Source organism: Melopsittacus undulatus, chromosome Z (assembly GCF_012275295.1).
Source record: "Melopsittacus undulatus isolate bMelUnd1 chromosome Z, bMelUnd1.mat.Z, whole genome shotgun sequence".
Lineage (NCBI taxonomy): Eukaryota > Metazoa > Chordata > Aves > Psittaciformes > Psittaculidae > Melopsittacus > Melopsittacus undulatus.
In genome coordinates, this window is record NC_047557.1 from 97,686,378 (window position 1) to 97,707,019 (window position 20,642).

At 40.4% G+C, this 20,642-nt stretch overlaps 1 protein-coding gene across 1 annotated transcript in view; it reads left to right on the forward strand.

Annotated features, from left to right (window-relative positions):
* GAN (gigaxonin) overlaps window positions 1-19,840 on the forward strand; it is a 31,436-nt gene extending 11,596 nt beyond the window's left edge. The window contains exons 2-11 of the mRNA XM_034073144.1: window positions 2,331-2,445; window positions 3,267-3,617; window positions 4,087-4,304; window positions 5,219-5,340; window positions 5,802-5,914; window positions 6,976-7,125; window positions 7,429-7,565; window positions 8,045-8,173; window positions 16,544-16,653; window positions 17,438-19,840. Of these exons, the coding sequence (XP_033929035.1) occupies window positions 2,331-2,445; window positions 3,267-3,617; window positions 4,087-4,304; window positions 5,219-5,340; window positions 5,802-5,914; window positions 6,976-7,125; window positions 7,429-7,565; window positions 8,045-8,173; window positions 16,544-16,653; window positions 17,438-17,619 (1,627 nt within the window). The 3' untranslated portion in view covers window positions 17,620-19,840. The remainder of the gene's footprint in view (window positions 1-2,330; window positions 2,446-3,266; window positions 3,618-4,086; window positions 4,305-5,218; window positions 5,341-5,801; window positions 5,915-6,975; window positions 7,126-7,428; window positions 7,566-8,044; window positions 8,174-16,543; window positions 16,654-17,437) is intronic.
* The last annotated feature ends 802 nt before the right edge of the window (window positions 19,841-20,642 follow it).

Here is a 20,642-nt window from a genome sequence, read left to right on the forward strand (position 1 = left end):
TTGTGGTCTTGCATCAGTGGCTGGTTTGTTTCTTTTCAGGTTAATAACTGTTGATGCCTGAAAACGTACCCAGTAATTAGAACACCTAGCCTGATAAGACCCAAAACCTCTGAACAACACTTTCTTGTTACCAGGACGCGTCAGCGTAAAGTCCATGCAATGGGGTGATTTAGGTTGGGTGTGTACAGGTGATGCTAAGATGGAAGATGGTGATAAATAGCACCAGTCCTTTCCGTAATCTCTCGATTAGTGCTCGCATGAAATGTGTTTGTTATATGCTTTGCATCCATTATGAGCTCCACCATGTGTTGGACTACCCAGGTTCTGTGTAGACACCACTCTGTAGTTAACCGTACCAGCTATTCATGAGTACCTGATACGTATGAGGTCCCAAAACCATCTGACTGTCTTGTCAAGCAAGCCAGATGCTGCAAGCCTTGATACATATTATGTTAAAAGAAAACACAATTTCATCCCACATGCAGCTTTTATTAAAAACCAAGAAACCCAAAACTGGAGTCTAGTTGATATAAAACTGATGTAGTTTGAATAGTTTTGAAAATGTACATTAAGAAGCCTTTTCACTCCCTTAGAGTGAAATGTGTGTGTTAACTCTGTATGTACATGCTCTTCCATTCCTTTGGAGGTTGTAGGCATGAAAAGTGCACATTCTGTGTGTGCAAGGATGGTGTGAGTTGAGCTACATGTTGTGTAGTACTGCTTGTGATGTACATTCTGCTTAGGAGATTTTAGCTGACAAGCTGCAAGTCAATGTCAGCTATTGCAGCATGCGCTTTATTGGACGTCATGTAGACTTTAGAGAATAGGCTTAACTTTCCTAATCTCATTTAAAGTGTTAGGAAATAAACAATTTCTTCACCCATATTATATCATTGTTATTTGTGTTATGACTTGTGCTAGGTGCTGTACAAGCGTAGTGAAGCAGCTTAACTTCAGACCTCATACAGTTGTACACACTCATCAGAGTAGCGTTATCTCCTGGAGTTTCTGCTCACTGGTGATAGGCCTCTTGCAGCATAGAAAAGCCATGTGAGAACAATGCCACAAATATGATTCACTTCATGGCTAATATTGCCATCCTTGTTCACACTCTAATATAGCTCTGTATAGTGTATGATTTTGTTTGATGTGAGTTATATCTTATTTTGTGAGAAACTTATTTATTCTGATATGAATAAGTGAAGCAGAATCTGTCCTTAGCTAAGTCCTGTTTATATATTTACTTAGTATGAGTGTGGACAGCAGAAGACTCTGCCAAATTGACTCTTTCATCTTACAGAATCTACAGCTTTTCACATGAAGAAACTAACTCTGTCTAGGAATATATTCAAATGAATACAAATTCCTTTTAAGGCCTTTACTTTAATGTGTTGTGATAGAGATGTGAAGGTAGTGAAACAAGTTTTCTGATCTTTATAAAATGCCTAAAGCATGGAAAAAAAGGTGTTCAAAATGATGTTTTATTACCTCTTGTAGCTGTGTTCATTAGACTGGTGTAGACTGCTCCCTTTTGAGCACCTGGAGTTGTCTTTCCTGGAAAAAGGGTTTGCTCTGATAGAAGATGGAAAATGGTGCTGTCTGCTGTATTATTTTTATTATTTCCTCATCTGTTCCTCCAGCTCCCTTCCATTCTATTCAAAGGTACATCAGACTCTCCCTGGTATTTCTAAAGAAATTGCTCATAAGTGAAGTGTCCACTGATGCAAATGGATATTTAAAGCTCAGCTGAGCAGCACATGTGCTGTTTCCTAAAGCCGTGAGCTCACAGTTACAGCCAGACACAGCATTAGGCTGATAACTTCCTAAACTACACATAATGGTAATTCAATCCAAGTATTTGTGCTGCCAGTGTATATTCTGGTCACATCTGCTCATTGAAATTATTTTTTGTTGTTGAAGTGTTTTTTTGCTTTAGTTTGTTTTGGGTTTTTTTCCACCTTTATTAAATCAAATTCTTGTGCTTCATCTGTCAGCAGAGCTGCTGTTCTGTTTGAAGTTCTGAGCGAAATTTTTGAGTGCTTGTGATGAATGAGCTGAGAAAAATTAACTTTGGCTCTCTGATGCCATGGGTAGCTTAGAAGGCTGACGTGTTTGTTGAATTTGGAAATGTGATGAGTGATACTAGAGACAATATATACATCTTTTTTGTGCTAATTTGAGAGACAATTTTCACATCATATTGTAAGGTTTTAGCATACATGTTACCACTCACATGATCCACAGCTAGCATTTGTTTCTTCAGGAAGCCAAGAGCAAGAAATGTCCAAGTTGTGAGCTTTTTATTTTTTTTTTCTTTTCTCCTCTCTTAGAACAAAATTGAATTATAATCCTCCAAAGGATGATGGCTCAACATACAAGATTGAACTTGAAGGGATATCTGTTGATATCATGAAAGAGATACTAGACTACATCTTCAGTGGGCAGGTATGGTATTCAAATAAACTAGACAGAAATTGAATATTTAGTAAAATAACCTGGGTTTTAACACTGCTGTCCTGAAAGATAAACCTGTTGAGTTTTAAAGCTTTGTCATAAAACTTCCATAGAGTGGTATGTCATGCTCGGGCTGTACATGTGAAGTAGAGGGAATAGGCTCTGCAGTTGTCTCTGCTCTTCTAGTGCAGCCAGGAAGAGCTCTAAATGAGTCAATGTCAAATGCTTGTACTGAAATTTGTGGCTGCCTTCAGTAACCTTCTTTAAAACATGCAGTCTTTGATAGCTGTAAAAAAGAACTGGTTTGTGAGCAAAAGCGATTGATACTTTGGCACTGGACATTGCAGTACATCAGGCATCTTCCCTTACTGACACTCATGCCCACCTCTCTGGCCTCCGGTTGCATGTCCCTTCAGATCTTTGTGCTGGTAGCCTTAGCTGGTGTGTTCAGTTTATTTGGAGAAGGAGATTGCTGAATGAGTTTAATTTTCATCAGAAAAAGAAAAGGCAGATGTGGTTTGACATTATCTTCTGGATATGGATTTTAAATAATTATTTATTTTTTGAAGCAAAAGTAATTTTATGTTCTCAGTTTAGATGAGCAATTTTATTTTTACTTCAGGCACAAAATTCCTGTCAAGCAAATGCCCTGCGTTAATTTAGAAATGTGTACTATCACACAAATTTCTCTTAAGTTTTACCTTGGCATTAATACATTTTTTTTAGCCACTGAGAATGACTGTAATGAATGCGGACATGTCATTAAATTAATGAGTGAGATAGTAGTGTAACTTCTAAATTAATTCTTTCAGATCAGGCTAAATGAAGAAACTATCCAAGATGTGGTACAAGCAGCTGATCTCCTGCTGCTTACAGACTTAAAAACTCTCTGCTGTGAGTTTTTAGAAGGTTGCATAGCTGCTGAGAACTGTATTGGTATTCGGGACTTTGCACTGCACTATTGTTTGCATCATGTTCACTACCTTGCCTCAGAGTATCTGGAAACTCACTTTCGAGATGTCAGCAGCACAGAGGAATTCTTGGAACTGACTCCTCAAAAACTGAAAGAAGTGCTGTCGATGGAAAAGCTCAATGTTGGAAATGAAAAATACGTCTTTGAAGCAGTGATTAGGTGGATTTCTCATGATTCTGAATCAAGAAAGGTCAGGACATCCAAATGTTTATACTTTGAATGTGTCCCAAATGGGAGAGTTTGTTTTCATTGGTGGGAACTTGAAATAGAGACATTTCGTTCAGGGATAATTTTGCATTTATTGAACTAGTTGAATTTTGCCTGAAATGCAGACAGCAGGATTGCAGTAACAGGGTGAGGGCTGTGTTGGTGATGTATTATCTGATGCCTTTATTATTTAACAAGTATTAAATAAAAAAGTAACTTTCTGGCATTTGATACAATCTTTATTTTGTGGGGAGAAAGCAAGTAGCACATCTGCAGTGAAACTATGAAGATAATGTATTTTCTTAGTAACACTATGTTGTAAGTTTGTTATTACTTCCAAATATCAAAAAAACTTAAGTTTTTAATGAATATAGATGCTTCTGTATGTAGGAGTACCTTAGAGGTGTTCTGTAAAGCCTGGGGTATTTTCTGACATTTCTCTCTTCCTGTAGGTTCACATGAAGGATGTCATGTCAGCAGTGTGGGTTTCTGGCTTAGATTCAGCATATTTACGTGAGCAGATGATGAGTGAACCGCTGGTAAGGGAGATTGTCAAAGAGTGCAACAACATTCCCCTCACACCACCGCAGCAGGGAGAGGCGATGCTGGCCTCCTTCAAGCCCCGGGGCTACTCTGAGTGTATAGTGACTGTTGGTGGAGAAGAACGAGTGTAAGTATGAAGTGGTACCACAGGTTGTCACAGCTGGTAAAGAGACAACTGTCTAGCATTCATGGCATGTCTGAAAACACAGTGTGGGGAGAATATGTACACCTAATGGGCTTATTACTGTCATTTGAATTTGGTTTTAAGTTGGTCAGGCACACCTAAAATACCTTTGTGAGTGATTCAGCAATAAATAGTTATTTTGTGATAATTTTCTAACAGTCAGCATGTACTAGAGAGTAGGACATTGTGTTCGGTAGGTGTTGGTGGATTTTTATTTAACTGAATAGGCTGTACTCAAAATAAGCACAGATCACTGGAGAAACTATTTTCTGATGATCTGAAAAGCATCTATAATAAATCTTAAAAATAATGAACGTGCTTTAACTGTTTCATTATTGTGATCTCCAAAAAAAAGATTATTATTAGTGCATCTGAGATATACCAGGTGAAAATTCCTGTTCCGCACAATAATTCCTTTTGGTTTTTGGGCCCCTCCTGTACTGGAGGGGAGGTCTTTGTCATGTTTAAGTAAGTTCAGCACTTAGATGTTTGCTTTTTATAGAGGTGTAATTAAACAGTCCAGTAACAGTTTGCACGTCAGTTTGTCATTGGTTTGCTCAGACATTACTAGTACTCTCTGTCAGTTCTTTTTAGTTTGTTCAAAGTTCCTTCATAAAAAATGTTACAGGAAGATAAGAGTTCGAATGGAGTACATCTGATTTCATGTCTGTACAAAACTCAGTTTACACACATTTGGCTTGGGGGTCTTCTCCTTACCAGAAAATGCCACACTTTATGAAAGCCAAATACACTAGAAAATGAACAAGCAATCTTTGGACACAAGTTGTTAACAGTAAACTTGTAAAACTGTCTTGTCTTTCTGTTTTTGTTTGTTCCCTCCCCACCACTGTGTTCAGATCACGGAAACCAACCTCAGTGATGCGGTGTATGTGTCCTCTTTATGATCCCAATAGACAGCTCTGGATTGAACTTGCTCCTATGAGTATTCCAAGGATCAATCATGGAGTATTGTCAGCAGGTAAAGGGGAACTTTGTATTTGTAAAGTCAATATTACAAAAACTTACCAGTGCCTCAAAATACAGCTTATGTTTTTTCTTTAAGATTGATTGCACTGGGGTTACTTTATGCTTCCCCTTTGTCTGCCCAAAACATTACTTAATTCTGTGAAAATCCCTGTCATCTGAGTGTCTTATTCCCCCAACGTTTTGTGGGAATCTGCTACATCTGTGTCTCCAGGAGTATTCCATGTTTAAGGGAATTCTAGTTGCTGCATCACTGAATATGTTGAAGAGTATATACAAGGGTAGACTTTAGTCGAGATATAAGTATATGCTTTACCTTCTCCAGGCCAGAGTTTGACCTGTGATTGGTCTGAATCTCTTAGAGAATTCCAGGATAGAGCTCACCAGTCAGCTTGTCTCACTCAGTGTACAAGTGTGAGTGTTGCTTTTAAGATCATGTTGCATTTTGTTTTACAGAAGGATTTTTATTCGTGCTTGGTGGTCAGGATGAAAACAAGGGAACACTAAGCTCTGGAGAGAAATACGATCCAGACACCAATTCATGGAGCTCCTTACCACCAATGAATGAGGCAAGATCTCTATCTAGCTGTTGGGATTTAAGATTTTATTTTGGCAAGATGTTCCTTTTCTTCTGGGAATTTTACTGTGAATCTCAGTCACTTGCATCTTACACATTCAGAATCATGTTACAGACTGACTTGTGTTTATATCCTGTTATACTTGTGGTCTGATACTGACTGCTGGATCTGGAAAAACTAAACAATTAGTGAAGACCTAGCTGTAAAAATGAGCTACAAAAATCCAGGAATTTCATAACCGAACAGTCATATAGTAGTACTTGCCTTCTAAAACAAGAGAACTGTTAAATGGGCAAAGGAATTGGACTGTGTAGAAAAGGTGGAGAGAGGACTGGCCAACATGCAGAACTTGGCTTGCACAGACGCGTTTAGGTTTGGTTTGAGTTAATGCATCCTTCTTCAAATTTGCATTCCATCAAAAAGTATTTATTATTTGTAAACATACATCCTTAGTACACCTGTGTTTTTATCTTCTTAAATCAACATAGGGTGCTTATTAAGAAATTGTTGTTTGCCACAGGATTTTCCTCATTAGTCTCTGGTTGGCAAAGGCTTGTAGTTTTGGCTGCATTTGTAGTTACGATGCGTTGTTTCCTGCTTACTGTGAGTAAGACTTTACAATATATTGTGTTTTCTGTTTGCTGTGGGACTGAGGGTAGCTGTTCTCCCACTTAAAAAATAGAAGAACTGCCTTTTCACAGATAATGGGTCTGAGTTTTGCTGCTGTTGAGACGTGAAAGCAGCAGCTTCATCATGGAAACTGCTACTGTGCAAACTGAAATAGGGCCAAGCCCTGTTCTTAGATTTCTGTGTGGTCTCTTTTGGCTTTTACTGCTCTGTAGTTTTTGAATTCCCTTTACTTTGTTTAGTTGAATAAAGTCATAATCTTATTCTGGAGTTTAGGACTTCACCATTAAAAATCCCAAACCAAACCTAAACCCAGGCATAATAGCAATAACCTTTTGCAGACAGATATACAGAAAAAAGATTGTATTGATTTATTCCCAGTGGCAGTTATGTTTTACAGTCTTGACTTTATTGATATTCCTTAGGCACGACATAATTTTGGTGTGGTAGAAATTGATGGAATTCTGTATATCCTGGGAGGTGAGGATGGTGAAAGGGAGCTCATCTCTATGGAGAGCTATGATATTTATAGCCGGACCTGGACCAAGCAGCCAGACTTGACCATGGTTAGAAAGGTAAAAAAGCTACATTGTATGTTACCACATTACTTACTGTTTAATAGTTAATGCCAACATATATGTATATATTTCAACCTTTTGTTTCAAGTAGAAGTTATAACAGTCTCAAAATGAAATGAGAGCAGCTGCTTTCTTTATATACCAGAACAAAACTGTGGCTGAGGATTTTTGTGTGGCATTGTTTGACATATGGTGCAGGCAACTAAATACGTATGTGTATGTGCATATAGTTAGTTTCTAGCTCTCAATACTGTATATTTGCATGTCATTTTAGATCTGCTTTTTCTTTTTCTCTACAAGATTGGCTGCTATGCAGCTATGAAGAAGAAAATCTATGCAATGGGTGGAGGCTCCTATGGAAAACTCTTTGAATCTGTTGAGTGTTATGACCCTAGGACTCAGCAGTGGACAGCAATCTGTCCTCTGAAAGAGAGAAGGTGAGTGAAAATGGAAGGGGAGAGCTAGGCTGCTGTGTACAGATTTCTTCCTTGAACATTCTGGTGAGAAGGAGTTGTCTTTTCCTTGATGAATCCCTGAAGATGACCTATGTATTTCATCATGTTTTTCTGGTGGCCTGTAGTTAACTTGGCTGAGTAAAGATGAGCATCTTGGCAATAAATATGAATTTTGTAGAAACAAACTCCTGATGTTACAAGCAATACTTCCCTAATGCAAAATGAAAACTGGAAATTGTAGTTCAACTAGAATTTGAGAATTTTTCCAGAGGTTAATACTTTGCTATTTTGTTCTTTTACATGGTCTGAATTAGGTGTTTATAATGTATATTCATGACTCATCTAGTTGAACATAAGGAGTATGTGTGTATATAAATCTAAAAAATGGAAAAAGTTCAGAAGGATATAAGAAATTGTTTTGGTATATTGCATTTACTTCTTTTTCTCATCTGGATTCTCAGGTTTGGGGCAGTGGCCTGTGGAGTTGCCTCAGAGCTTTATGTATTTGGTGGCGTCAGGAGTCGTGATGACAGTCAAGCCAGTGAGATGGTGACGTGCAAATCTGAATTTTATCATGATGAATTTAAAAGGTAACTAGCTGCAACTGTAAAGATACATGCCTTACACACTCACCTGTCTACTCCCCCAGCCCTTGCTCCAGCACTTCAAAGCATATTATATTTGTGCCATGCAATTCCATTGTTCAGTTTACCATTTATGGTACAATGTGGCTGTTACAAAAGGCTGTCTGCTTCAGTCGCGTGTCCCTCTAAGATACCAAGCCTAAAGCCCTGAGCCACCATGCCTTGAGTGTGCTTAAGCAGGAGAAACACTTTCAATATGCAGGTAGTTTTCCTCGTTCTTCCCTTGCACCCTGCAATTCCCCCAAGTGCTAGAGTACCGCTGCCCCCTACCGGTACTCATGCTTTGGGCTCCTTGTGAGTGCGTCTGGAGAAGTAGAAGTGTGTACAGGGATGCTTCTCCATGATCCAACCCTATCTCCAGGGATTCGCATCTTGCGAATTCCTAAGCTAGAGGTAAGAAATTCCATACATTTCTGTTGCAAGCATTTATGGCTGATCGATGTTTGAACCTGTGTAGGTTGTTTCAGATAGAGCTTCCACAAAGTGGAGTTTTAAATTCTTTAGTGCCGCCTGCTGGCTGCAGCGCGGCAGTGCTTCTGATGTGTGGCATCCTAGAAGTGTTACAGGATTCAAATAAAATCATAATAATCATACAGTTGCTTCAGATCTTGTTCTTAACACCCCATACGTAGTGTGGCACCCGTGCTGTGTTGGTGCAGAGGGAGGGCAGACAGTAGCATCAGGTAATCTGGATCTTGAGTTGCTGCAAGGGGACATGTATTGAGGGCTGCTGAGATACTCAGACTTTGCCTTTCTGCTCTGCCACTGCATAGAATTTGAGCTCAGACATTTAACTCCAAATACATGTGTGCTTGCAGTGCAGGTAGTGCACAGGTTGTGTGTCTTTCTTTGGAAATGGAAAGCAGTGAAGACTGGGACAATGGCCCAGCTTCTACAGTGGGTGCTGCTATCAGGGGTTTGTGCTCTGTGGTTTTAGATGGCCCCAGTTTCAGCCCTGGGAGGCAGGAGTGTGTATCTGGCCAGGAGAGGGTGCAGTGTTACTGCCATATCTCCTACTGCTGCACCTGCTGGAGTTGAACAGTTACCCTGATTTTGGTACCCTGGTGCCCTCAGAGGGTTGTGGGGATGGATTCTATGACATAAGCACTTTCAGATTCTACAGCACATACTCTTTTTGTGGTCACAGTGGAGGAGTAATACTGAAATACTACACTGACAGTGTATGTGTGTATTGCGCAGAGAAGTCTAAAAGTATTGGGTCAACAGATCTCTGGGAAGGAAGAATGTGTCTGCAAGATCATTTAGCAGCATTGAATCAGAAAGCACAGTGTATAAATCCTAGCAGTCTCAAACTAAAACTCAGTGCTTTTTTACATCTCTGTACTACATGCTTTGTAATGAGCTACAGACTTCTCCAGCTGTTTTTAAGTAAGTGCAGAGCTCCACCATACGCACTTTTTTGAGTTGAAGGAATGTTTGTGTACTGTGAGTTCAGCCATTAGATGTTGTTGGCTTGCAGGTACGTGCAGCAAGGCACACGTGTGTGATCAGCATCATCTTTCATGCGTGCCTTGGCTCTTGTTATCTGAGAACACAGGGCCTGGCATCATTCAGAGTCCACGACGATCTGAGTTTAACTCAGTGTATATGTCTAAGTGTGTACTTAGATCAGTATATAAACATATTAATTCATGTAAACTGGCATAATTCTGGCTTGACTAGGATTAAAGGACTAGACTTGTTTAATGTTGCTTACGTTGACAGTAACTTACTCCAGAATAACTCACAGTGCAGAGTCTTCCAAAATTGTTATTCTTGACTATGACGCAGACTTCTCTAAAGACTGGAGATGTGCTGAGATCTTCATGGTGGCAGAAGAGTAAACACTGAGGCTCCTGTTAAGCTATGCAGTATAAGCAAGTAATAAAACAAATGAAGTGAGTGTGGGTAGTAGCATATATATGAAAGGTGGACAGGGTAATGCAGAAAATAATTCTTACAGTTGAAGTACTTCTGGAAACGAGATTTTTTTTTGTTAATTTCAATTAATAAATGTTTTGTCAGTCTATTTTTTGAGTCACGACCGTGAATAAATTTAGATAACCGAAAGATAGCAAATAGCAAATATCATAGTGCAAGTCTGCAGGATGTAGCTTTGTTTTTTTTTACCTCTGAAGGCTATGGATTGAGCTTTTGTGTGCTCAATGTGCTTTATTGTACCCTGCTTAAAATACCAATTGAGCTAAAAATCGATTTACATCTCCATCTCCTCTTTCATGGGGTTTAAGGATATCCTTCACTCAGTGTTCCAGCATTGCTTTACTCTGTAAACAGCAGGAAATCTTATTAATCTTAAGGACCTTCGTGGGTCAGTCAGTCCTTCTGCCAGAGTTCCTAATTTGTAATATGCCATTTAGCATTGCAGAAGTCTGTGGAGAATTGGATGCTGTCTGTAAACACTGTGGTGTTTTGGGTTTCTTGGTTTTGATGTGAATATTCAGAAATATTTAATAGTGCACAAATTGACTTTAGGATTCTTTGCAAGAGCTGCTGATGGATCTCTGTCCTGGAGTATAGCCACTGGTGGTCTGTAAGTGGGCATTCTACTCTTCATGAGCTCCTGGTTCAGAGGCATTATGAAAATTTACAGATATTGAGGGAGATAAGTGAGAGATACTTATTCAGAAGCAATATGAATACTTGGTAAAAACTTCTTAGAAATACTATTTTTGCTCCTGAAACATCACAAAAATAAGGAAATGCTTTCAACAGTATTTTAAGTAGTCAAATCTAGTAACACAGAATAATACATAGAATAATAGACTCGTAGAATAGTTAGGGTTGGAAAGGACCTTAAGATCATCAAGTTCAAACACCCCTGCCATGGCAGGGACACCTCACACTAAACCATATCACCCAAGGCTCTGTCCAGCCTGGCCTTGAACACTGCCAGGGATGGAGCATTCACTACCTCCCTGGGCAACCCATTCCAGTGCCTCACCACCCTTACAGCGAATGACTTCTTCCTTACATCCAATCTAAACTTCCCGTGTTGAAGTTTTAACCCACTACCCCTTGTTCTGTCACTACAGTCCCTAATGAAGAGTCCCTCTCCAGCATCTCTGTAGGCCCCCTTCAGATACTGGAAAGCTGCTCTGAGGTCTCCATGCAGCCTTCTCTTCTCCAGGCTGAACAGCCCCAGCTTTCTCAGCCTGTCTTCATACAGGAGGTGCTCCAGTCCCTGATCATCCTCGTGGCCTCCTATGGACTTGTTCCAACAGTTCCATGTGCTTTTTATGTTGAGGACACCAGAACTGCACACAATACTCCAAGTGAGGTCTCACAAGAGCAGAGTAGAGGGGCAGGATCACTTCCTTGGACCTGCTGCTCACGCTCCTTTTGATGCAGCCCAGGATACGGTTGCTTTCTGGGCTGCAAGCACACACTGAAGCCGGCTCATGTTCATTTTCTCATTGACCAACACCCCCAAGTCCTTCTCCACAGGGCTGCTCTGAATCTCTTCTCTGCCCAACCTGTAGCTGTGCCTGGGATTGCTCCAACCCAGGTGTAGGACCTTGCACTTGGCATGGTTAAACTTCATGAGGTTGGCATCAGCCCACCTCACAAGTGTGTCAAGGTCCCTCTGGATGGCATTCCTTCCCTCTAGCGTATCAACAGAACCACACAGCTTGGTGTCATGGCAAACTTGCTGAGGATGCACTCAATCCCACTGTCCATGTCACCGACAAAGATGTTGAACAAGGCTGGTCCCAACACCAATCCCTGAGACACATCACTCATTACTGGTCTCTAGCCGGACATTGAGCCATTGACCACAACTCTTTGCATGTGGCCATCCAACCAGTTCTTTATCCACTGGATGATACATCTATCAGGTAGTATGTGTAATTAAGAAGATTCTCACATTCAGTGTGCAGGAATTTCCCTAGAAGAATACTTATGCAAATGTGATGAGAAAATGAAGTGACTGACAGATAGCACTGTCAGAGGAGAGGAACAGGCAGAAGATTCTCATTCATTTGTAGGCTTCCTTTTGCAGCTGGTGTAAGCTTTAGGTGACTTGTCTGGAATACATTGATTATGTATCATTTTTTTATTTACTTCTCTCTTGAAAATGAAACACTTGCAATCCTGCCTGTTAATCACAGCAGTGCGGATGGATTATTTTGTTTAAAACTGAAAAAAGAATCAGGATTCCTTCCTCATTTTTTAACACTAGTGGAAGCATATTTCAGATTCAGAGTAATCGTTGCTGTCTGTGGTTACAGAAGTATATGCCTTCCCTCCCTGCTACTTTTTGATTCGGGTTGAGTAAAGCCCTCCCAGGGAAGTACGCAAGAGCCGTGTCCCAAGGAGTGTCTTCAGATTCCTGAAGACTAATTTCTTGCCATGGTGTATTTTCCATGCTGTTCAAACAGCAGGCACAACCCACACAGTGCTGGAGCTTAGTCAGATTCTGAAGAAATGTGACCCCTTGCCCTTCCTGTCTTTGTTCCTTCCTAGTTTTAACTGCTAAAGCCTCTGTAAGCGTTCCTGAAAAGTTCTGCCTGGTTTTTAAAGTATATGCATTGAGAAAGGGTGACAGTGATTTTTCATAGGCAGCTGCACATGCCTCAATGTCTTCCTTCCGTGATATGAAGTAGGAAGATGCTTGGGGCTCATATGTTTAGGGTATTTTTGTTTAAACTTTTATGCCCTGAATATCTAGTGCAGATAAGCCCATGAAAATCACATATTTTCCAAGCCTAAACTTGGTCAGTAGTAGACTAAACTTGTCTAATTGTGGGTTTTTTTTCTTCCTTAATGTGGGCCTGTATTTACTGTTTAAAAGTTAAAAAAGAAAGGAATTGCAGTCATCGTCCTACATTTTTCTGCCACTTACTCACTTTTCATAATTTCTATGTAGCTTAGTGCTAAAAAACAGTGTTCTGGGCTTAAACCACAAAGACCAGTGAAAATATTGTGTCATCTGCACAGTCAGGGAAAGAAGCTACTGTAACATGGTATGAGAAGTTTTGCTCTGTAACAGGGTTTATGGACCAGTGTAGAGGGCTTCTTGTTTCTGCTGCTGTTAGTTCCTCTGTGACTGCTGCAATATGTTCCCTTGCTTTCTAGAGGATCAGAATCCTTGCAGCACAGACAGTACTGGACAGCTGAGCCTTTCATTTGGCCTTTAAAATCTGATCTCTTTCCCCAAAATAATTAGTAAGTAGCAGCATATCCTTCAGTGCCGGAAAAGAGGTTTGCTTCTGAATCATGGGTTAAGATAATTCAGGATTTTCAAAGGTCAGCAGTATCTGTCAAGATCATAGAATCATAGAATAGTTAGGGTTGGAAAGGACCTTAAGGTCATCCAGTTCCAATCCCCCTGCCATGGGCAGGGACACTTCACACTAAACCATATCACCCAAGGCTTCATCCAACCAAACCACACAGCTTGGTGTCATCGGCAAACTTGCTGAGGGCACACTCAATCCCACTGGCTGTGTCAGCAACAAAGATGTTGAACAAGACCGGTCCCAACACCGATCCCTGAGGGACACCACTCGTTACTAGTCTCTAGCCGGACATTGAGCCATTGACCACAACAATTTGAGTGCGACCATCCAGCCAGTTCTTTATCCACCGAGTGGTCTACCTATCAAATTGATGACACTCCAATTTAGAGACATCCATGTCGTGTGGGACAGTGTCGAATGCTGTTAATTTCTCTCAACCAGTATGGCCATGAAAATATATGGGATACTTTTCAAAAGCTTTTCAAGCTTTCGTGTTCTCTGTAAGTTATTCAGTAAAAGATCTAAGAACAGTAAGTAAAAATGATAAATAGCATTGCTGTGCTAAAATAGCATTGATTTGTATGTTTTTAGGGTCTCTAAACAGTAACTGTGAGAGCATCTGCAAAGTGCAACAGCATTTTGTACAAAATTGTTTCAGAACCACAGAAAGGATGCTGACAGCTCTAGATAAATGGGACATCTTTACAAGTCAGTGTCCCACTGGGTGAGGAAACTACTTACTTGGTCTCCAAAGGCTTCAACATCGAAAATTGCTTTTCCCTTGATAGAAAGGTCAGGGTGATTTCAGTGTTGAAATGAGAATACACTTGAAATGAACACTAAGGTTACAGTAGGAACAAGAAAATGGTTTGAAAAGAGTCTGATGGTTGATCAGGAAAGTCTATTTCAATTCCAGGTAATAGACATTTATATTTTTCCTCCAAATCCATTACAATTTTAATTGCCAGTCTTCTATCTATTGTTGTAGAAAAGGCTCCCTTATATGCTTGTTTCCTTCCAGAAAGTCATATTGAATGGCTGCAAGAACTCATTATGGGTCGGTTATACAGATAAGTGGAGTGATTCTGAAATAAAGCAACTTCAGGATCAAGTATTATGAGCTTCGCATACAGCAGTACCAATTGCTTTTCCTGGTTAGGAAATGACAGGATGTCCTGAACCAGGCAGTCTTTACATAAGAAATGCAATTAGACATTCTGCTTTTGAGTCAAAAGATCACTTTTGACTCAAAAGATCGTAGACCATTCCCCCAGGACTGCCAGGACCATCACTAAACCATACCACTGGGGGCTTCATCTACACTGTTTTTGAACACTTAAAAGGGACAGTGATTCCAGGGCAGCCTGTTCCAATACCTTATCACCCTCTCTGTGAAGAAATTGTTCCTAATGTACACCCTAAACCTCCCCTGCACAACTTGAGGCTGCTACCTCTTTTTCTATCACTTGTTATTTGGGAGAAGAGACTGATCCCCCCCTCACCACAACTTCCTTGCAGAGAGCTGTAGGGAGTGATACGGTCTCTTCTCAGCATCCTTTCCTCTAGACTAAACAACCCCAGGTACCTCAGTCATTCCTATCAGTCTTCTGATCCAGACCCTTTGCCAGCTTCATTACCCTTCTCTGGACCCAGTCCAGCACCTCAATGTCTCTCTTACTGTGAGGGGCCCAGAACTGAACGCAGGATTTGAGGTGCAGCCTCACCAGTGCCCAGTACAGGGGGACGATAACTGCCCTGATCCTGCTGGTCACGCTATTGCTGATACAGGCCAGGATCTTGTTCTCTTCTTGTCTGCCTGGGCTCAAGCTGCTTGTATTCAGCTCAGTATTCAGCAACCCCAGGTCCTTTTCCATGAGCAGCTTTCCAGCCACTCTTCACCAAGCCTGCAGCATTTCATGGGGTTGTTGTGGCCAAAGTGCAGGACCCTCACTTTGCCTTGTTGAGCCGTAGCACATCAATCCAGCCTGTCCAGATCCCTCTGCAGAGCTTCCCTATGCTTCAGCTGGTCAACGCTCCCAGCCAGCTTGGTGTTGCCTGCAAATTTACTGAGGGTGTACTCCATCCCCTCACCCAGATCATCAATGAAGATGTTAACACTGGCACTGACACTGAGCCCTGAGGGACACCACCAGTGACCATTCGCCAGCTAGATGTGATATCATTTACCAACAATGTTTGGACTTGGTCATCCAGACAGTTTCCAACCCAGTGAAAAATCTTCTTATCCAGACCATGAACAGTCAGTTTGTCCAGGAGAATGCTGTGGGACACAGTATCAAAGGCTTTATTTAAGTACAAATAGACAATGTCCACAGCCTTTCCCTCATCAACCAGGAGGGTCACCTTGTTGTAGAAGGAGATCAGGTTGGTCAGGCAGGACCTGCCCTTCATGAACCCATGCTGACTGGTTCTAATCCCTCCGTTTTCCTGCTGGTGCTTTATTACCTCACTTAGGATGATCTGCTCCTTGATCTTCTTCAGCACTAAGCTCAGGCTGACAGGCCTGGAGTTTTGGGGTCTTTCTTCCTGCTCTTTTTGTAGAGAGGCGTCACACTGGCCAGCCTCCAATCCTCAGGGACCTGCCCACTAGACCAGCACTGCTGGTAGATGATGGAGAGTGGCTTAGGAAGCTCCTCTGCCAGCTCCTTCAGCACTCTTGGGTGGGACCCATCCAGCTCCATAGACTTGTATATGTCTAAGTGGAGCAGGAGGTCACTCTGTTTCTTCCTGGATTATGGAGACTTCAGTCAGCTCCCCATCTGTGCCATCAGGCTCAGGGAACTGAGTACCCTGAGGGTGCCTGGTTTGTCAATTAAAACCTGAGGCAAAAGCAGCATTAAGTACCTCAGCCTTTCCCTCATCCTGTCAGTAGATTTCCCCTAGTTTCCAGCAGAGGATAGAGGTTTTCCTTGGCCCTCCTTTAATTGTTAATATATTTGAAAAAGTACTTTTTACTGATTACAGTTGCAAAAATAATCCATATTTTTAAATGTGCTTAATAAAAATCACCATTTTTTAATTATTATTTTTACAGGTGGATTTATCTAAATGACCAGAACCTATGTATCCCAACTAGTTCTTCTTTCGTGTATGGAGCTGTGCCCATTGGAGCCAGCATATATGTGATTGGAGATCTTGATACAGGTCAGAATTAGAACTAATAACCTTCTGTTGCTTATCTTTTTCCAGTCTTGGCACTATTCCAGTCTGTTTGGCACTAATGAGACTGCATTTTGTTAGAATAAAAGGCTAGGACTATGTTCTGATAAGGTACTGTGTTTAATTGTGTTGGACATACAGAAACGTACAGTTCAGTTTTGTACACTGGAGCTCTTCAGAAACTGATTCAGCACTAAAGCATTTGGTTGCTTAGCAGTTTGAAGATCATAAGAGATCAAGATGAAGAGTATGTTATACATTTGTATAAATATAATTAAAAATGTTAGCACCTGTAGGTGCTTCTCCCACCTTTGTGGTGGTAAGCAGGTGGATCTGCATTTTGGGAACATGATCCAGTGGTTCATATGGATGCGAAAGTGACTCTAGGCTCTAAATCCCAACTGAATAAATGTGTACTAGTAAGTGTATTCATATTCAGTATTCAGCTTTCAACATCTGGCCACATACTGTAAAAGCTACTTGAAAGGCAATGTGCTTTCATGGCCGTATATAGGTGTATGAATGTGTAACATGGCTTTCTACAAGATATAAAAGAGCAGAATTCCAAATGTGGTGGACTTCAGTATATAAAAATGTCATAGTAGCTTCCTTTTAACAATAATTTCAATCATGCATCTAGAAACTGATTTGTGTTTCTGTACACGCTCTTACCCATGTGTTTGCATTATTACAGGTTAAATGTGACAGTGGCTACATTATATTTTAAGCATTTTTATCTCTTTTTTTGTGTGTGCATGTGTGAGTTTAGGTACAAATTATGACTATGTTAGAGAATTTAAGAGGAGCACGGGAACCTGGCAGCGCACTAAACCACTGTTCCCATCAGACCTCCGCCGCACTGGCTGCGCGGCTTTGCGGATCGCTAACTGCAAGCTCTTTCGACTGCAACTTCAACAGGGGTTATTCCGCATCCGCGTACCTTCTCCGTGAGCTGTATGCTGACAGAGGAGGAGACTGGAAGAATTCTGCGCAGTCCACCATAATATAGCTCTATATAAAGGAAAAGCTGAGAAATTACAGCTGAAACTTACACTGTATGCTGTGCTTTGGTATGGTAACTGTTTTTGTTTTAAATGCTTAAAAAGCTTGAGTCTCAGTTCTTGTTTCGGGAGCAAATAACTTAAGTATACATTAAAAAGAAGAGAGGGGGGAAAATTAAAAGGGGATTAAGGAAACACCTTCAGTCGTAGCCATCTGGAAGATTAGAACTGTGTTATCGAAGGAGGTTTTTTTGTCTGAAATAGGTGGGAATTGGTATTCCTTTGGCAAAGCTTATTGACAGTAAGATTTAAGATGTGTTTCCCCTGAGGGGAACTGATAAGACTTAATGTGCTATCTTGGACTGGATAGCTGTAATACACAGAAGCTATATGATAACCAACCTCTCTGGTATACTGGTTTGATCATAATGCCATAGAAGATGTTGGTTGTTGCACCTTTGATTTCTGGTCCTTTCTCAAAAGTTAAGGTCTGTGCCTAAAAATGTTGGAGGTGTGTACATACGGTTTTTTTTCATTCATTTGCAATGGTTTCATTCCTACAGATATTTTTAATATATTTAAAATGGACTAACCTGAAATGGATACAGGATACTACAGAGAAGTAAACCATGCTTTTCTATGCTGTCATTTGGACAGCCTGATGAATTGGTGTACAGGTGGGTGGGATGTGTTCCTGTGTGGGCTCTGGTGGCTGTTTCCTTGAAGTAAAAAGGAAACGGTGATTGCAGGGGTTAATAATGATTGCAGCTTTTGCTTTAAAATCAGCAAAACTTGACAAATTAAAGAAAATAGGTGTGTTCCTTTGTACTTCAGATCATTTGCTAACTAAAAATGGTTTTAAAGACTGGGGATTATAGGAAAGTGCAGTTTATTTCTGATAGAACAAAGGTGAAATATGACAAGCCTGTATTTGTTTTTTCAGAAAACATGATTTTTCGACTAAAATTAAGAAAAATTTCTACAGTGATTTAAAATTGTGATCGAAAGTTGGTTTACTAATGATTTCTGTGCTAAGGTATAGTCTTGTTTACTGCTGTCTGACTTTGAAAGCTGGATTTATGGTATGGTTATAGTGAAGAATTTAGTGTCTTGCCCTGTTTTTCTTACTAAGTCTTGTTCACATCAGTAGTGGTATTTTTCTGAGTTTTGTTCGTAGTCAAGATCAGCTGGTAGAACACTTTTACCTCAATTTTTAATTTCATTATTGTTGTGATGGGTGGGGCATAACCTGTATTTATTTAAAATGAATAAAAGAGGGAGATGGAAATAGAAATAAGACCTCCTGCCCTTCAGAAAAAGAGACTTTGTATAACCAGTATTATAACTGCATACAATACTTTCCACTCTGCAACTCTGTGGACCTCAGACTAACCAATCTCTGCCCTCAGTTGCTAGTGTAAACCTTCATCTTTACGGGATCATCTTAGGTATGCTGAAATACAATCCCAAAGTAGTACAAAATAGTTATATTTCACGAAATATTCCTTGAAGAGACATTCTTAAACTTACTTCTGCTCAGTCTCCATAGCGCTGGTGTGTAGTTGGAATTACTGGGATTCTGAGCAAAAGAATGGGGGATAAAAAGAGGGCAGCAGCCAAACCCTTGACCATTATTTATTTTATTTTTTATTTTTTACAATGCTGAAGTGCTGCAAAACTTGAATTATATACATCAATTTTCTGACCTATATTAGTTGGCATATTAGAAAGTTTATATATTTATGCATTGCAGTAAACTTGGTGTATGTGTATATATATATATGTCTTCAGATTTTAAATTTATATATAATGCTTTACTACAGAAATGTGAACTATTTCCATCCTTGGCTGTCTTGTGAAATAAATCAAGTGCTGTTAGTTTATCTGTAAAACTTCCCTTTTTTGAAAAATCTCACATTGTTCAATTATTTTTTTTTCCTTAGACAAGTGCCAAGATCCCGTGTTGAAAAGTGATGAATGTTTCCTAAGTATCTATTTCACTTTTGAGCTGTTTTCTAAGTGGCTTACAAAAGGTTTGAAAATGTTATTCAGAATATTGCAGGCTGCTATCTCTTGAATCCCTGTAGCTTCCCAGTATGTTTGAAGTCATTCAGCATCCAGAAACCCCAAGTAATAAATGCACATAATAAATCCAAATTGTATATGCTGTAGCAGTGTTTTGCAGTTAAAGTTATTGAACAAAATGTTTACACTTAAAGTAGGATTAACAATAAGTAGTCCTACTTTTTAATTTTAACATAAATGCAACAAATCTAGTAATTGGAGCGTGTTGCATATGCACTCGGTGAGATTTGACCAAGAAATTTAAGCCTCTTCACCTCAAACAGATACAAACTTAATTCCTTAAGCCATGTATGTTGGTGGCCAGGGATCAAGTCTCTAGAAACACTGTCCTGGAGTTCCAGATGCATGCTCAAGCAGAAGATTAAAGCACTCCCTAGATCTCACAGTTGGCTTCCTCAGCCTTGCTTTGAGGGAGTGTGGGTTATTGCCCATCTCTGCTGTCTGTGGGGCTGACCCTGGGGATGCTCTAGTCTCTGTGTGTGCATCTTTCAGGGTCTCTGACTTGTGTCTGTCCAGTTCTGATCTGCAAGCCCACTGACAAATGCATTTTTGAGATGTGCAATAACCAGGTTCCACTGCCTCCCAGTCTGGAGCAAGGCTTTGAAGTCAAGACTCTCCTTTCCTCGTGGGGAGTCTGATTGTACAGCTGATGGTGTATGGGGACCTGACCTGGCTTTTCCCAAGAGAGAAACAGTTGACTGCAGTAGAGGAGGGAGGCTTTGATACCAGAAGTGCTGTGTGGAAGGAGGTCACCAGTTTCCCGAGTATGTGCAGACAGCTATAGATTGAACTGGGTTCACTGGTGCGTGCCACCACCGCAGCTGTCCTGGTGGCTGTGTATTCCCTGCATGTGATGGCTGAACCATATGGGAAGCAACTCCTTGCATT